Genomic DNA, 19,177 nt, shown 5'->3' with positions numbered 1-19,177 from the left:
AACCCACTGTTTACACCACTGTACAGAAGACAGAATAAAGCATATTAAAAACAAAGAAAACACTCCCCTAGTTGATCAGTCAACATATATCATTCCTATCTTCCAAGGAAAACAAACCCAACTCACACAACTAACACACCTACAAACTTAAGCCTATTCTACATGATTTAATGAATTACTAAAAGTTTTGCTTATTTGGCTCAATTCCAATTGACAGAACTATCTAGGTATGTGAAGTTTAGAGAATAATATTTCAGTAAGTACTGCACTCAACTTCATATTAAGTTCCAAACCAGAGCTTGATACTTTATCTGAGAATTTAAAATCTTAATAAAATATTGGTATTTTGCCCATAGCTGCATGATTGTGTTACCTTGCAATTGACCGCCTAGTTTTTGAAAAAGGTCAGGAGGGAGATACAGGGAATAAATTGTCATGAAAAGTATACTGGTCTGAATCATTTTTGCTGTTACCACCACAACCAGTTTCCTTAAAAAAAAAAAAGTCTCATTTTTAAAATAAAAGGGTTAGATGAGATTACCTCTAAAATGTTTCTCATCTCTGTAAAAATAATACAATTGAATGATTCTAACTACCATATAATAGATTTTACTGAAAATAAGGATCCTGTCACATCCTTCTCTTCACTGTTTCATATGCAGGCTGAGCAACACACTATCCTGAAACACCCAACTAGGTCAACACAAAATCTATCACTACAAACCTACCCTTAGAATTCAGTAGGCTAAATGAAATAGCAGGGAGTGTCCATCTTTTTGGTATACACGCACGAACTATTTATTACATCTCTACCGATATAACTTCATCCAGTCTGAGGTCAAAGAGAATCTGGTCTTCTACTAACAGACAAGTCTCAAATTCTTTAAAAGGTATTTCCCTATTTGAAATTAGGGAACCCAAGTTCCAATAATGCAATTTTCGAAAAACCAGCCTTTTACCAAAATTAGCTGTGCTCGTGGAAAAGAATAAATGGCAAGTGGTACTTCTAGATAATTCAGTTGTTCTCTCTTATAAGTTAATTTATAATCAGCCTTTAAAGCTGCTTTCCTTCTGCTGCCTTAAGTTACAACTTCTTTCTTCAGATCAAGATTTTCAAGCTTCCATTTCAGGGAGTGGACAAAAGAGTTACAAAAGAGCTGCTAACTAGTAAGGCTAACTCTTCTTCGCTTGTTCTCAGTATGGTTGGTATGTTTTACTGAGTTTTGGTTAAATGGTCTTCTTTGAAGAATGAGGTCCTGCAACGCCGCCTGTCTGTGGACCCAGGAAAAATTATAAACAGTTATTATGAAACCAGATCACTAGGACAAACCAAGAGGCCTTCCTATTCCAACTCACCACAACCAAGCCTGGCTCCAAAGCAGACTCTTCAGCTGCCTGACGTTATGTGGAAAGCAACAGGGCCTAGCTTAATTCTTCCTCACCAAGGAAGCATTTGAAAATATAAGAGTATGTACATGTAAGGATCAAACATATTTTTCATCCACCGAGTTACATATAAATGTATATGGACATAAGATCAGTTCATCCAAAATCCTTGAGAGATTGAGGAAGTGAAGGTTACTTCAGCAGCCACAATAGTTATGAAAAAAAAAAAAAAACCTGCAGCAGAACAGTATGGAAAAGTACAGCTTCTCACGTGTCTCTCACGTACACAAATACCTAGCACTGAGTCCATTACAACCTTGCCTCCCCCCAAAACTGCTCCCCTCCACCTCACAAGTGGGAGAAATGTACCAACCTCCTAGTCGTTCCTCACGAGACTCATCTACCTATTATCTTACCCCTCCAGCTTTGGTCCCGCCCCCGCCCCAGGAGTAACACGGCCTTACTGGCCCAAGGCCGACCCCGCCGGCTGGGCAAAGAGGGAATCTAAGCGATTCCCTCCATCCTAAACCGAGTGAACCATGCCAGGGTAACGTGCTGTTCACCAACTCTGTGCACTCCGTGGTCCTCCCACCCCCACGTGTCAGCTACCCTCCCCCACATGTCCACACCTCACAATTTCGGCCGGGGAAAGAAAGGGGGCAGTGGAAAGCCTGGCCCCTAAGACAGATCAAGCCCACAGGAATCTGTCCCACCGCAAGTCCCCTCCCACCTTTGGCCCCTACCCTTTACGCTCCCTTCCTCCCTCCTTCCCTTGAAACCAGGCCCTTGCCTCAGAAACCTCCTCTTCCTCGTCGTCGTCGTCCTCTTCTTCCTCGCTGTTGTTGCTGCTGGTGCCGCCGCCGCCGCCGCCTCCGCCGCCGCCTCCACCGCCGCCGCTGTTGTCGCTGTCGCTGCTGCTTTCGCTGCTGCTGGGGGGTCGGCAAGTCCGGTTACGCTTGGCCTTGTGGTGTTGCTGCGGCAGCGGCTTCTTCTTCAGGAGCAGGTCGCAGACTCGCACCATCCCACGAGGAGACGAGGCCGAGCAAGCCCCGCTGCCGCCGCCGCCGCCAACGCCGCTGCCGACCTCCGCCGCCGGTGCAGCCGCGGGGGGGCCCGCCACAGCCGCCACCGCCGGGGGGCTCCCTTCTCCCTCAGCTGCCGCCGCCGCCGCCGCCGCCACCGGAACCGTAGCCTTCTCCATCTCCGGGGAAAGAGGGAGGGCGCGGACGGGGGAGGGGCGTGGGGGCTACGCTCTACCGCGATTTCGGCCGCACCGGGACCAACACAGCGCTTGGTGCCGCCTCCGCCGCCACCGCCTCGGTCACCTCTACTGCTGCCGCCGCCGCCGCCGCTCCGCCAGCTCTCACCTCGTCTCGCGATACTAAGGGCGGGGAGCCTGACGATGGGAGGGAGGGAGAGGGAGGGAGCGTGAGGGAGCTAGGAGGGGGTGGTTAGAGGCGAAGAGGGAGACCGGGGTGTCGGGAGATCAAGCGGAGGGGAGACTACCCAGAGTCGGGGGAAGTGTGCCTAGGGCGACTTCCGATGGGGGGACGCCGGGGACAGAGGAGGGCCGCGGTTACTGCCGTAGCGCCCGCTACACCCGGATTGCTTCTCTTTCCTCGCTATTTCCCCCGCACACAGCCCTTCAGACCTCCCTTCTTCCTTCCTCGCTGATGACTAGAACGCAGCCGCAGGCGGAAGTACGGATGACGCCATCAGTCGTCGCCTGAGCGGTGGCGCGCGGGTGGCCGAAACACGAAAGTGAGATTTCGAGGGTCGGGTCCTGGGCCCCCGCGGGCGGGCAGTGTTGCGGTGCTGGGGGCGGGCGGGCAGGCTGGAGAGGAGCAGCCTGGGCCGGGTGGGGAACCCATACCGAAGCACGGACCAGACGCTTTGTTAGCTGGAGGCCCGGACTGCCTGATCCGGGAGGTGGAGCCTGGTTCTGGACTCTTGTACGTAGTTTCGTTTCTGGCCATTTTTTTCTACCGCCAAATGGTGAGTTAGGGCTGTGGATCTTGAGAGATGGCGTCGTGTAAAGGAAAGAGCCCACTTTGACTAAGTCTTGGGTCAGACTTCCTGAACCTGAGTTTACACCTGTGTAACATAAAGGAGTTCGACTAAGTGAAGTCTGAGATCACTATAGCTCTGAAGTTTCCAAGGGGAGAAGACAGGAGAAGGAAGCAGAATCTGTGCCAGACTCTGCTGACGATTCAGTGAATGACCCCGATTTTGTCCTTCCACCCCTCACCTACTCAGCTTTTTATCTGTGAAGTAAGCATCATAAGTAGTCATCCTTGTCTGTGAATCTCTTGAAAGGAATATTGTGATGGGGGTTGTGAGTTCAGTTGTAGGTGTCTGAAGAACTTTCAGGACTTTTGGAATAATAACGTAGCTTATTGAACTTAGATTTATCCCTTTCAGGTTCAATAACACAGTAGCATAAGGAAAATGAAGGAAACATCAAAGAAAGATGTACTGGCACAAGATAAAAAGTATGTCTCAGCTGACATAGTTGCCGTTTTAAGACTGCTAAGTTTAGCTGAGTATGCCTGAATTTTTTTAGCCTTTTTTTTTTCTTTTTAGCATTGGCATACCATATGAAATGTGGGCAGTTGCCAGTACTCTACAGAGTACTATGGCAGAATTGGCAATGATTGAATCAATTCATTCAAGCAAAAATTCATCATGTGCCTACTGTGTGCATAGTTTATAAAATGAAGCAAAAATTCATCATGTGCCTACTGTGTGCATAGTTTGTAAAATCTAAGTCTCTGCTTCCTGGGGCTTTACAGTGTAATAAGTGTTATAGTAAATATACACACGAAGTGCTAATCATCTGCCTGTTCCTCTCCTACAGCGGTTGCTAAGTTCTGTGCAGAACAGTACACTACCTTATGTATCTTAACACTACAGATTTAGGTCTTAACCTCCTACTTATATATTCTTCAGTACCTTTTTCTCCCTTCCCACCAGAATACTTTTGCAGTCTTTAAATCCCAACCACATTTCATTATGTGACTTTACTTCAAACTTCACAAGAAGATCGATGCTATTAGTCACAAACTCCTTCAATTTTCCAAATGCTAGAAACTTAGGTACTTCTGGATCCTTCCTTTCCTCCAATATCAGGAATGAGACACTCCCAGCTCTTATATAAGATGAATTATCCGTCTGTACTCTAGTTCCAATCCCTGAGTTCTCTTCAATTATCTTTTCTGTCTTCAATCCTCTACATTTGTGGTTCCACTGTGTTTGCTTTCCTTCACAACCAAGCTTTAAAGAGTATTCTACATTCAATGTCTCTTTTTGTTATCTGAATTTCACTTATTAACCCTCTGCAGTCTGACTTATGTACCTATCACACTATCACAAATACTCTGTTTGAAGTAATCCCATTATTTACAACAAAGTGAATTCTTACTCTTTTATATAATAGGGAAATGATTATTTTGTTGGAACTATTAGAATAAGGTCACACCTATTAGAATGGACAAAGCCCCTGGAGTGACTTTCTGTTCTTTTTATGTAGCATTTTTTTTCCTTTTAGAACCTTGTAACAGAGACTTGATTAGTCATTCATAAAACTTATTTCTTCTTCCTAGGCAAACAGCTAGACTAAATATCCCAACTTCCCTTTAGTTATTTGTGGTCATTTGAATGACTTTTAGCCAGTGAAGTGTAAAAGGAAGTGACATGCTCATTTTCAGGCTTAATGAAGTCCTTCCATCTTCACTCTTTGTCCATCAACTTGAAGCTAGTGAGTATGGTGATCTTAAAAACTGTATTTTGAAGATGGCCAGAGGAGAGAAGGAGCATGAATGGCTAAATTACTACTTGGAAGACAGACACCTCCAAATTAGAAACACTGCTTTTTGGACTTCCTGTAAGAGAGAAAATTGAGATTTGAGAATTCATGTTACAGGAGCTAGAATGACTATGACTAACCTAGAAATTGGTGCTGGAAGTGGGGTACTGCTTAGACAGTACCCCATATTTTTATGCTATAAAATATGCTGTATTGGCTTACTGATGATGCAGCAGATGTTGGAGAAACTGGTATCAGAGGCTGGAAGGAGACCCATGTTTCGCAGTGGCAAAATGGGGAGTAAAACTATTACCTACCTATTGAGACTGTAGCTCAGTACAATCTCAATAATAAGAGGAAATAGTTCAAAAGAGTATAAGTAATACTGTATTTTGCATTTTAGCATTTTACTTTTAGCAAGACTTTGCTAAAGAGATAAGCTCAGGAAACAGTTGCAGAAATGAAAGTGCATAGGAATATTTGGAATTCTTGACCTGGAACAGTAAAAAAATGAAACTAGAAGAGGCCTTGAGTACAGTCCTCCCAAGATTTAGTGCCGGAACAAAAATCAGATCAAGGCTTTGGCCTTCCCATCCAAGGCTGTTATTTTCGATGGCCTCAAGGAGGCTGGGATGAAGTTCTTGAGAAACTGACACGGGGGCAAGGAAGCAAAGGAATAAATTGGGTTAGAGAATTATGTAAGAACTTTGGGTGTAGTTACTGGAGGCAAATAGATCATAGGACTAAATTTTTGAAGGAATTTTATTACTGATCAAATTATGAACTTGATTCAAATATTGTTCAAGTGTTAAAACCTTGAGGCAGCTGTTCCATCCCAAACTTGCATAACTAGAAAATAGAGCATAAATGCTTTACAACTCCCCAATACTCACATAGGACGTGGCCATGGGTAATAATGGGCAGAAAACATTTCAGAGGCCAGTATTGGGCCATACAGAAGACAGAGGACAAATTCCTCTCCAAAACTAAATTGCGATCTCATCAAAATTTCCTCCACTCACAGCAGATGGACCACAAAATGCCTGCTCAGTATTTCATCATTGTTATGTATCTATATTGCCTAGTGTCTGACAGTTTTCTCTTTTCCTAATGAGAGCATATTGTAGTTACCTGTTTCTGATCTACCACTGTACAATATGTTTCCTGGAATTTGGGGTGATATTAGAGATAACTTGTGTTTTTTAATTCATAGGTTGTATCTGGACCTAATGAAGAGGACTGCACATTACCTAAAAACTAGACTTTAAGCCCGACCTAGTAACTGGATAGAACTTCTAGGTTGTCTTTATTGGAGTAGGATGTGTTCTTTGTTTGGGAAGAGAGGTAAAATGGATATTTAGTGATCAGAATAGTGGACTCTTGCAGTCACTAGATTCTTCTTCTGGGCACAGAGTTAGATTACATTTCCCAGCCTCCTTTGCAATTAGGCTTCCCAGTTAGATGTGCCAATTAGATTCTAACTAGTGGAATGTGAGTATAAGTGATGAGCTCCTATTGCATCTCTGGTCCATAAAAGATATCACATGAAAAGTTCTCCAGCATCTCCCATTCCCCAGCAACTTAAGGCATTTGTATTGGAAGCCATGTGTAGAAGATGGCGAAGCCACAAGGTGGAAGGACTCTGGTTTCCTGAATCTTCACTTGGAGGATAGCTGCCTCCCTATTAACTTGTGTTAGAGTTCTTATGCATTCTTTTTTTTTTTTTTAATTAATTAATTAATTATTTTATGGCTGTGTTTGGTCTTCGTTTCTGTGCAAGGGCTTTCTCTAGTTGCGGCAAGTGGGGGCCACTCTTCATCGCAGTGCGTGGGCCTCTCACTACCATGGCCTCTCTTGTTGCGGAGCACAGGCTCCAGACACGCAAGCTCAGTAATTGTGGCTCATGGGCCTAGTTGCTCCGTGGCATGTGGGATATTCCCAGACCAGGGCTCGAACCCGTGTCCCCTGCATTGGCAGGCAGATTCTCAACCACTGTGCCACCAGGGAAGCCCCTCTTATGCATTCTTTTGTGTGACCCACTGATATTTGAGAATTTGTCCTAACTAATATAGATCTACCCTTGTTTCTCCAGGTGCAACCATCCATTTCCTGGTCTTAACTCCCATACCACAGGAGTGGGCCCATGAATCAAGCCAACCAAAGTACCATAATTCCTCAGTCATAGGGATTTGTTTAGGAATGGGCAGGTTAACAAAAGGAGCCAATCAGAGACAACCTCACCATTTTGGCTAGCATTATTAAGAAGGAGGCACCTCACTCTGGCTGAAGTTAAGCAAAAGCTTAAATTATCTGTGGCCTTTGGTCGCCATGTGGCACGAACATGTCTGAGAAAGAAATCATTACAAGACAGTAGAGGCAGTCTTGATGGTATTGCAAGAGGAAAAAAGTGCTCATGAATTGAGACATATTTCTTGGCTCTCTCCTCAGAGTTGAAACCCTAAGGGGTAAGGGATAGACACTGCCAGGAAGACTTCGGAATTCAAAAACAGGGAGCTTGTTGCTTGGGCCCTGTTTCCCACCTGGAACTTTGCCCAACACAGGCAACTACAATCAAGTAGAAATGGCAACATAATATGTTTAAGCAGATGGCCAGGCAGCATTGATAACCACTCCCACTCCTGCATGTTCCTTGACTACACTGAACTGAAAAGGAGATACAGAATTCCTTAAGAGGTATGTAAATTTGATTCACAGTAAGAGCGCAATTGCTTTACACAGGCTTGCTGCAGTACAGGGTGATTGAAACTCATGGCACAGGCTGTGGTATGAAGCCATGGGTTGGATAGAGGATCCTATTGAAAAGACACTAACACCCATAAATTCTAAAGTAAGGGCAGAGGAAAAACAATCACATTTTGAGAGAATAGATTGCAAATTGTATCAACAATAGACCTTACAGCAACAAATTTAGACAGCAAGCAGGCCAGATGCCCCTCCAGCAATGCCATGGTAGTGAAGGACTTACCTCCAGCAACCAGATAAAATCTTAGAGAGAGAGAAAAGCCTAATAATATGTTAAACTTTGAATTCCCTGAACTTGCATCCAAAATTGATGTGAAATTCAAACGGACTGTTAAACTGGAAAAGAGTAAGAAATCTCAAAATGGCAAGGTTTGGGTTTTTATTCCTGACTAGTATATAAAATAATACCAGTGTCAACAAATGACACACCCTGAAATGTAAAACTGGTAAGTCTAGGTGGCATGCACAGTGATAATGATTCCTTGGCTTAGGAGGTTCGTTAATATTTACTATGTTGTAGCAAGCAAGCAAATTGTTAAATTTTAGATCTTAGACAGTATCTATATCAAGGTTAACGTTTTAGGGGAATTGGTAGAAAAATGTCAGGATTTTGCAGTGTATCCATTAGCAAGGTCCTACAAGAAAGGGATACATTTCAGTTCAAGCTGCCTATATGAATGCAGAAGAAAGAATACAGTTAACCCTTAAACTGTGCGAATTTTTAAAAATAAATACAGTGGCCCTCAGTATTGGGGGACTCCACATACATGGTTAAATCTGCAAATGCAGAATCCACAGATCTGGAGGGTTGACTACTGGACCCAAGCATCCGCAGATTTTGCTATCTGTGGCAGGTCCTGGAACCAGTCACCTTTGAGTACTGAGGAACAACTGTATATTTCTAAGACACCCCCTTTCTGCATGTACTCAGTAATCCATGTGACTGAGAATCAACTAAACCTGCAATGTACAGGTTTGGAAAACCCATATTCTCTGTCCTGAGCTAAAGTTAGTGCAAACAGCTAAGGAGTTGAAAACTCAGTAAAAGATATAATTGGAACCCTGAAAAAAGCCTGATTCTTGATCACCTCATGCATCTCTTGCTGTGTATATCCTATCTGACAAAGTTTGACAAATTAGTCCCATTGTGAGGAACCATTCCCTGAGATGCAACTTGGAGGCAAGTGGACAGAGATAAATCCTAGCTGCATTATCCCTAAACTCATTGCTCAGCTTATGATTTTGGATGCAAAGGCCAAATTAGAAATACATAGTTAATTTAGTTGACTGGAGGATAGACATTGCATTCCAAACTTGTAACACATTGCTAAGGGACAGAAAACAGATTAACACACCATCTCTGTTTTTGGTTTCTAAACCAGAGTTACCAAAAAGCAAGGTGGCCAGCAACCAACTAAGATTGTAAGAGACTTGTATAGACAAAAAATACCAAGTCTTGCAAACAAAGGCCTATGATTGCTTAATTCCAGTACCCTCTTATGTATGGGCAAGGGATCAGGGAGCACCTTCCAGAGCACAAACTCAAGACATATTAACTGGACTTCCCTGGTGGCGCAGTAGTTAAGAATCCGCCTGCCAATGCATGGGGCACGGGTTCGAGCCCTGGTCCGGGAAGATCCCACATGCCGCGGAGCAACTAAGCCCATGCGCCACAACTACTGAGCCTGCGCTCTAGAGCCCACAAGCCACAGCTACTGAGCCCACATGCCGCAAATACTGAAGCCTGTGCACCTAGAGCCCCTGCTCTGCAACAAGGGAAGCCACCACAATGAGAAGCCTGTGCACCGCAATAAAAAGTAGCCCCCACTCACCTCAACTAGAGACAGCCTGCACGCAGCAACAAAGACCCAACACAGCCAAAAAAAAAAAGGACGTATTAACTAACCAAGAACCTCATCTACTGGCTAATTAGAGTGCCCTTACTTTCCTTAAGTGTATACCAATATCTAATAAAGTTATCTTTATCATGCTGTACCATGATGTGCTACATTCAAACCTGGTTTAAGAAATGCATATCACCTAGAACTCTTGGTTTCCAAGAGCAAGATGGAAAAATTGGATGAGAGTTTGGCATGTCTCCTGTTGGAGAAGAGAGTATTTCAGTTGTCCATGGTATAATTATATTATCTTAGACTAGGGCATTTTTAAAATTCTGTGTACTGAAGAAAGCACAAGTATAGGTGCCGGGTAGCCAAGGGTAGAACGTAGTGAACAACACATTTGTATGTCCATCTTTTCAGGAGATTCCTATCCTTTATGTAATGTATATGTTATATGACTTCCCCTGTCATAAAGATAGGTACATGAGCCAAGCCAATCTCCAGAGTAATATATGACAATTTTACTGAGGCTAGAGCTGCCACTTACCATCTTTGGCACAACAGGGAGCAAACCTACCTAACCACATACAGGTGTTCCTTGGAGGTATTGCAGGTTCGGTTCCAGACTACCACAAGAAAGCAAATATCAATAAAGCGAGTCACGAATTTGTTGATTTCCCAGTGTTTACAAAAGTTATTTTTACACCATACTCTAGTCTATTAAGTATGCAATAGCATTATGTGTTAAACATATTAAAGCATTATGTCTTAAGCATGTTTAAGCATTATACCTTAAATAAAAATACTGCTAAAAAATGCTACCATCGTCTGAGTCTTCAGCAAGTCATAGTAGTAACATCAAAGTAGTTTCACAGATAACCAAATCATATATAGTAATAATGAAAAAGTTTGAAATGTGAGAATTACAAAATGTGACACAGAGATACAAAGGGAACAAATGCTATTGGAAAAGTGGTGCCAATAGGTATGCTCAGTGCAGAGTTGCCACAAACCTTTTATTTAAAAAATGCAGTATCTGCAAAATGCAGTAAAGTGAAATGTAACAAAGCAATGTATGCCTGTAGAAAAAACAGACCAAGGCATTATAAGCAATAGAGACTAGAGTCCAGATAGCATTTGAAATCCAGGATCGTAGACTAACCCATTGTCCATTAATTAAGTGGCCACTAAGTTCTGTCTTTTTTCCCTCCCACACCTGCTGCTCTCATTTAAGCTATTTCAAGGTACGTTTTATACATGTGCAACTAAAATATCCCTGACTAATATAGTCCCCTGGGTGGCATAGTCCCATTCTTAGAGAATCTTACAAAACAAGGATTGGGGCAGTAGTTAACATTGTCCCACCAAAATCTCCATGGAGACATTTCCTCAATTGCCTTCCTTGAAAAATTGTTTGACTTTATTAAGAAGATAGTGATTTATGATTACTTCCTAATTGCCAAAGACATTAGCCTCTCCCAGTCCCTACCTTACCTGGTGTGGAATTTGGCATCAATTGTTGCAGTTTCCAAGTGGGTCCCAGTAAACTAATCCCCCTCTTCTTGCCTAGGTTCTGAACAATTTGGGAAATAAAGCAAAGGATAGAAATGGGGGCCAAAATATCACTTTATTACAGATAAAGTTAAGTTGGTTGATGTTGCGTAGTGGGAAAACCAAATCGGCCTGCCAACTGATCCCCAGAATTAGGCAGATTTATACTTCCAATTCCTAGCAACAACACTTGACAGGGACAGCATGGAGGATCAAATGGGAATTTGGTCTCTGGACAACCTTGTTCTTTGAGGTTGGAAGACAAAGCTAAATCAGACATTCTTCACAAATTTACTAATTTTATAAGTCACTCAATCTCCCCAAGTGTAGAGGAAGACCCAGAACTAATTGAGGTCCTTTCACAGGGAGCAAACTTCAGAAGCAAGCACGTTGCTTTCTCCACTAGCATCATTGACCAATTCCTACTTGAACCTTCCTTCCTTCCTTCCTTCCTTCCTTAGTTTCCATGATAACCTAGTTGCTTTACCTTTTTAATCAATCCTGCTTATTCTTTATAGGCCTTTCTTCCTCTATCTGGTTCTTAAATATTAAGAGTTCCCCATGATTCTGGCCATTGCCCTATTTCTATTTTATATACTGTCCCTAAGTAATCTCATTTAAGTTCACAATTTCATTTACCATATATAAGACTAATGAATTCATATCCCTTATCTCCACCCCAACCCATATAGATCCAGGGTTACCAATGGAATTACAGTGTTTAAACTAATGTTTCCTTAGCCTTTATCTCCAACCTAAATGGATCCAAGGTTACCAAATCCTATTCATTCGTTCTATGTTCTATGTTCTTACTACCTAATTACTTTCTTTGCCTCACAACCACTGCCTTAATTTGGCTTCTACCATCTTTCATCCATTCTATTGCAAAAGTCTATTAATCTCTCTGCCTCTGATCCTACTCTACTCCATTTTATCCTCTACATTGCCACCCAAGTTAATTCTCTACCTTGTAAAAACAATTTAATTCTGGATACAAAAACAATGCATATTCATTGTAGAGCGTTAACAAAATATAGAAAAGCACACACACAGGAACATTTAATTCCATCAGCTAGAGATAGCCACTGATGACATTTTAATCGAACTCTTCTCAGTGTTTTTTAGGTGTATTTTTTTTTTTTTTAGATGTTGGGGGTAGGAGTTTATTAATTTATTTATTTTTGCTGTGTTGGGTCTTCATTTCTGCACGAGGGCTTTCTCTAGTTGTGGCAAGCGGGGGCCTCTCACTATCGCGGCCTCTCCTGTTGAGGAGCACAGGCTCCAGACACGCAGGCTCAGTAGTTGTGGCTCACGGGCCCAGTTGCTCTGTGGCATGTGGGATCCTCCCAGACCAGGGCTCGAACCCGTGTCCCCTGCATTAGCAGGCAGATTCTCAACCACTGCGCCACCAGGGAAGCCCTAGGTGTATTTTTAAATAAAACGAGAATGCTGCTGCTGCTTGTTTAGCGTGCTTTTGTTTTTGTTTTACTTAGTATATGTGAGCATATTCTCAGGGCATTAAATGCCATTTGTATTGAATATATAATGGATATATCAACTTAAGCATTGCAAACTGGCAGCCTATAACCAATAGTGAATATATAATGGATATATCAATTTATTTAAGGCAAGCACTGCAAACTGACAGCCTATAATCAAAACTGGTATATGGACATACTTTTTTTTGTCCTCACAGCATTACAAAGTTATTTGAATTTTGAATGCCTTTACACAAGATAATGCTGTCTTCCAATTCCTCATAGTTTCCACAAATTTTTTTCTCTTATGCACAGTATTATTCCGTTATACTTGTCCCTAACCTGTTTTTATTTTGTTGTTGCTATTGTTTCTGTGTGTGTTTTTTTTTTGAATTTGAGTTGAAAACGGACAATTTATGCAAAATTAGAATGGATTTTCATTCATTCACCAAGTATTTGTTGCCTACCCACTATGCACCATGCACTATGTTAGGCAAGAAAATGGTGAGCAACACAAACATGGGCCCTTATACCTTGAAAAATATAGTCTAGTGTGGTGTGAGAGATATACAAATAAAATAACTGCTACAAGGGAAACCTGACCTAGGGACTTGTGTTTTGTTTGGGAGGGCAGAGCTTTCCTGAGGAAGAAAAATTCCTTTTACCTGGTACATCATGTCCACCTTTCAATGAAAAATTAGAAGGCATACTAAAAGGCAAAAAACATAGTTTGAAGAGACTAAACAGTTATCAGAACTAGAGTCCTTGCAGGAATGTTGAAATTATCAGACCAGGAATTTAAAAAATCTATGAAGAAATTGATACAGCCACTATGGAAAACAGTATGGATGTTCCTTCACAAACTAAAAATAGAACTACCATATCACCCAGCAATCCCACTACTGGGCATATACCCTGAGAAAACCATAATTCAAAAAGACACATGCACCCCAATGTTCATTGCAGCACTATTTACAATAGCCAGGACACAGAAGCAGCCTAGATGTCCATCAGCAGATGAATGGATAAAGAAGATGTGGCACATATATACAATGGAATATTACTCAGCCATAAAAAGGAACGAAATTGGGTCATTTGTAGAGATGTGGATGGACCTACAGAGTGTCATACAGAGTGAAGTAAATCAGAGAAAAACAAATATTGTATATTAACACATATATGTGGAATCTAGAAAAATGGTATAGATGATCTTATTTGCAAAGCAGAAATACAGACACAGACGTAGAGCACAAATGTATGGATACCAAGGTGGAAACGGTGGGGTGGGAGGAATTGGGAGATTGGGATTGACACATATACACTATCGATACTACATATAAAATACACAACTAATAAGAACATACTGTATAGCACAGGGAACTTAATGTACTGTGGTGACCTAAATGGAAAGAAAATCCAAAAAAGAGGGGATATATGTATTTGTGTAGCTGATTCATTTTGCTGTACAGTAGAAACTAACACAACTTTGTAAAGCAACTATATTCCAATAAAAATTAATTAAAAATAAATAAAAATAAAAATCTATGATGAATGTGCTAAAGGCTTTCTTGGGCAAAGTAGACAACACATGAGAACAGATGGATAATGTAAACAGAGAGATGAAAATTCTAAGAAAGAATCAAAAACAAACAGAAGAGATCAGAAACTCTAACAGAAATAAAGAATGTCTTTGTTGGACTCAGTAGGAGACTGGACACAGCTGAGGAGAGAATCTCTGAACCTGAGGATATAACAATAGAAACTTCCAAAACTGAAAAGCAAAGAGAAAAAAACTGAAAAAAAAAACCATCCCAGACTATCCAAGAACTGTGGGAGAACTACAAAAGTGTAATATGAATGTAATGGGAATACCAGAAGGAAAAGAAAGCAGGCAACAGAAACAATATTTGAAGCAATAATGACTGAGGACTTCCCCCAAATTAATGTCAGACACCAAACTACAGATCCGAAACATTCAGAGAACACTAAGCAGATAAATGCCAAAACAAAACGTACACACACACATACACACACACACAAAACCAAAAACAAAACAAAAAAATTACACTTAAGCATATCATATTCAAACTTAAGAAAATCAGAGGTTAAAGAAAAAATCTTGAAAGAAGCCAGAGGGAAAAAATAGCTTACCCATAGAGGAGCAAAGATAAGAATTGCATTTAACTTCTCCTCAGAAACCATGCAAGCAAAAGGAGAGTGAAGTTAAATATTTAAAGCATTGAGAGGAAAAAAACACCAACCTAGAATTCTGTACCCCACAAAATTATCATTGAAGTGAAGGAGAAACACTTTCTTAGACAAACAAAAATTGAGGGAATTTGTGGCCAGTAGACCTGCCTTGTAAGAATTGTTTTAAAAAGTTCTTCAGAGAGAAGGAAAATAATATAAGTTAATAATATAGGTGACTTCAACTTGACAGGCAGGCACCTTTCTGGTTTTGGGAGGACCAGTAGCTCCTCTGGTGGCCTTATTCTGAGGTGTGGCTTTAGGTTGTAATTCTGGAAGCTCACCTAAAATCCATTTCATCTGTCCATCAAAATAATTCTATAAGCTATTTAATGTCCTATAATATATCCCTTTCTGCTTAAAGCACAGTATATTCTACTCTCTTCAACTTAACTCTGACCAATAGAGTAGTACCAGAGTGGCTATAGACAACATCCTCAAGAGAATGTGAACTTGTGATTGGTTATCTGACCTGAGTGGGTTTTAAACAGGCAAGAATCCTTTTGGCGTCAGTAGGTGGGACTCAGGAAATCTGTTGCTTAGATGCTCACTTGTGATTGCCTGGAATGTAGTGCCTACTGATGTCAAGACTTTGGCAAACCATGTGAATATAATGAGAATGAGGAATACAGGTTTGTGGAGTGGATTGTCTGCTTTTAACTATACCAAACAAAGCTTAAATGAAGACCGTGACAAATCCAGGATTTTAAATTCCAGGCTCCAGGCATGATTAGAGTTTTAGGGAGCTTCTATAATTGCCCTAAAAGAAACTTGCATCTTTAGGTCCAGAGCAATCATATCTGAAAATAAGATGTAGAGTCTCATCTTCCAAATTGCAGGATTAAAATGAAGGTTGGATTTACAGTATTTCTGGGGCTTATATATAAAAATCAGGGACTATTTGGGATACAGTGAGACCCTAAGAACATTTGGGTGAACTGAGATAACCCTGAGGTTCATAAAACATCAAACCTCACCATGTATTCTTTACCAGCAGGCCCTCTTCCCTTTATGTTAAGACTGTCCTCTCCGTGCCTAAAATCTCTGTAGCAACCCCACTTGAGGGAGCTACCACATGCCATATCTCTACCACTTCTTGGATCCAGACCAGATCTATAACTAGAGTCATAATCCATTAAGAGGTCTATGTGTAACAGTGGCAAGCTTTTGATATGCTCCAGAAAACTGGAAATACATATAAAGATGAAAAAAGAATACAAGTTTAGATAGAGTCAAACTTATTGATACAGGATTCTCAATTCCATGTGGTTATAACTATTTTAGATGTAGTCACTTTGGAGTGATTATAATCATTTGTTTGCTTGAGTGACTGAAATGTATTTTTGCTGGTGGACAATGTTAAGTGGATTTGAGATATCAGAAGTTCCTTAGCAAAACGTAGAGTAAGGGATAGAAAGATTTAAGGAGAAAGGAAAACTTGAGTGATTTATCATGTTCACTCTTTCTCCTACTTTCCATTGTCTCCCAGAAGAGCCCAGAGGATACTCCCTTCATCAAGATATTGAGAAGGTAGTGACAGAAGTGTCAGTAGTCTTGAAAAGCTCAACACTCTAGTTTCCATCATCTAAAGTCTGGGGATAAAGTGGGGGGTTACAAATACTATTGAAAAAGGCTCTCTGATTTTAATAGAAATGGTGTAATCCTATAGTAGTACAGACCAATTTATTGCATTTAAGCAACAGAGGCAAGGTAGGTGTGATTGCCGTAACTGTAAGACTACAGTGGAATTCAGAATGAAAGGCCTTTGGTAATGGCAAATTGACCATGAAGCTCCTTAGGACTTAAATAGATAGGCAGCTTACAAGAATAGTCAGGGTTACCACATTGCACGTAGCTCTTAGCAACATTTACATTGTAGTCTATATAGATGGTATCTCCTGGAGTACAAGACCTACTACAGTGAGAATTGTGCACCCTTGAATTGTGCAAAATGGTGGCCTGGATATAACTTAAAACATACTGAAAATTGAAGCTTCTTACCTAATCTCCAAACCTGAGTCATTTTACAGTCCCTAAGAACCCCAAGAAATGGTCACATGAAGAAGATAAACGCATCACAGGTACATGCTGCAAATGTTTCTCCTTACTTTCTATAAGGGACCCATGGATATTTACTGATGCTTGGCCCCATTTCTTTAACCCTATCTCTAGCCACATCCTTGCTATGTCCTTACCATAGCCAGAGTGTATTTTCCTGCTTCCTCACTTTGGGCCCAGCAATATGATTTGTTTTAGCCAGGTCATATAGATGGAAGTAACGTTGTGTCATTTGTACATGTCTGCTTGACTTCTTGCCTCTCTATTGCTGTCATGAGAACACATCCTAGCTAGTTCACATATTCAAGGAAAAAGAGATAGTGGAACAGACCCACACCAGCAAACTTGCACCTCAGCTAAACTTAAGATATGTAAATAAGCCCAGCTGAGATGAACAGAGCTACCAGTAAAAATGAAGAGCAAACCCAGGGGGCCTCTTTGGGTTTTTAAGGATAACATAATGGCATTTGTGTATACTTCTTCAACCTATCTAATCCAGTCTAGGGAAGCTGACCCACCAATGTGAACAAGAACAAATAATTGTTGTTAACCACTGACTTTGGGGAAATTTTGTTATGTAGCAATAGCTGATCAATACTTGGAAGCTATTCATTGAGAAAAGGGAATACCCAGGACACTGACTCTTAGCATACTTGAATCCCCAGGACTTGGAGTGCCACTGTGATCCACCAATTAGAATTGTTACTTATGGAAGTAAAGTAAAGCTGCATTCCTGGGAAAATTGCATGATTAGTGCTACCATAAAAGACTTGAAAGATGTAGTGGCAATGATTTCTTTCTATTCACATTTATGTGTCCTCTTTTGCCTATGTAGAACAGATGAGTCTTGGAGAATAGCAGTGGATTACTGTAAATATAATCAGGTAGTGACTCTAGTTACAGCTGCTGTTCCAGACATGCTCTCTTTGTTTTGTTTTGTTTTGTTTTGGTTTTTGGTGTTTTTTTTGCGGTACACGGGCCTCTCACTGTTGTGGCCTCTCCCATTGCGGAGCACAGGCTCTGGACACGCAGGCTCAGCGGCCATGGCTCACGGGCCCAGGCACTCCGCGGCATGTGGGATCTTCCCGGACCGGGGCACAAACCTGCGTCCCCTGAATTGGCAGGTGGACTCTCGACCACTGCGCCACCAGGGAAGCCCCAGACATGCTCTCTTTAATGAAGCAAATCAACATAGCCTCTATCAGTTATAATATAACTATTAATCTGGCAATTGTTTTTTTCCTTCTATCTCAGTAAGAAGAGGACTCCAAAAGAGTGTTTGGTTTTACCTTGAAGGAGCACAAATATACTTTCATTGATCTGTTTCAGCTCTCTAGCTCTGGGTTACATTCTAGCCTGCACAGACCTTTACTATCTCACCATCTCATAATCCTACATAACAACACACTGGCCAACTACTTTGATAATATACTCATAGTAATGGGTGACTGGATTTCAGGGAGTGGGAGGTAAACTCCAGTGAAAATACAGGTAACTGTGACCTCACTGAAATTTCTGAGGGTCAGGTGGTCTCAGCATCTCAGGATATTCCCTCCAGCACAATAGGAAGAGTGGTGCACCTTTTCCCCATATAACTAAGAAAGCACTTGATGAGCCTCTTTGAGTTTTATAAGTACAGTATACTACATTTGGATGTGCTACTCCAATCTATTTAATGAGTTACCAACTTTGAAATATCCTCAAAGCAAGAGAACTTTCTAGCTGGTCTAGGCTGTAGATTAAGGTTCTATAACAGATTTAGAGTCTATAACAGATCAAGATGCTGTTTGGAGCCAGGAGAAGAATCATGGTGTAGCCTACTAGGGCTTTGAATCAGTGCCATATAATCAACTATTCTCCTTTTGGAATATTCCTGGGCTTGTCCTGTGAGCCTTAGTAGAGACTAAACACCTTACCATGAGAATTTAAGCCCGTGAAGTCTGGGATGACCATCACCAACTGGGTTTTATCTAACCTAACAAACCCAAACCATAAAGCTGTATATAACCAGAATCACTTTAACATCAACTGGAAATGACATATAGAAG

General features: G+C 41.3%; 1 protein-coding gene across 9 annotated transcripts in view; it reads right to left on the bottom strand.

Annotated features, from left to right (window-relative positions):
- The window catches only part of ANKRD17 (ankyrin repeat domain 17), a 159,873-nt gene extending 156,743 nt beyond the window's left edge, over positions 1–3,130 (bottom strand). For 4 of the 9 annotated variants that reach the window (XM_033412517.2, XM_033412518.2, XM_004283561.3 and 1 more), the window contains exon 1: positions 2,177–3,080. In XM_033412517.2, coding sequence (XP_033268408.1) covers positions 2,177–2,587 — 411 coding nt within the window. In that variant the 5' untranslated portion in view covers positions 2,588–3,080. Of the gene's footprint in view, positions 1–2,176 lie in introns of all 9 variants that reach the window. The other 5 variants (XM_033412524.2, XM_033412525.2, XM_004283562.4 and 2 more) reach the window with 3 other exon arrangements.
- Between the last annotated feature and the right edge of the window lie 16,047 nt (positions 3,131–19,177).

The sequence above is a fragment of the Orcinus orca genome, chromosome 4 (genome assembly GCF_937001465.1).
Source record: "Orcinus orca chromosome 4, mOrcOrc1.1, whole genome shotgun sequence".
Classification (NCBI taxonomy): Eukaryota; Metazoa; Chordata; class Mammalia; order Artiodactyla; family Delphinidae; genus Orcinus; species Orcinus orca.
This window is presented reverse-complemented; position numbering and strand designations above follow the sequence as displayed.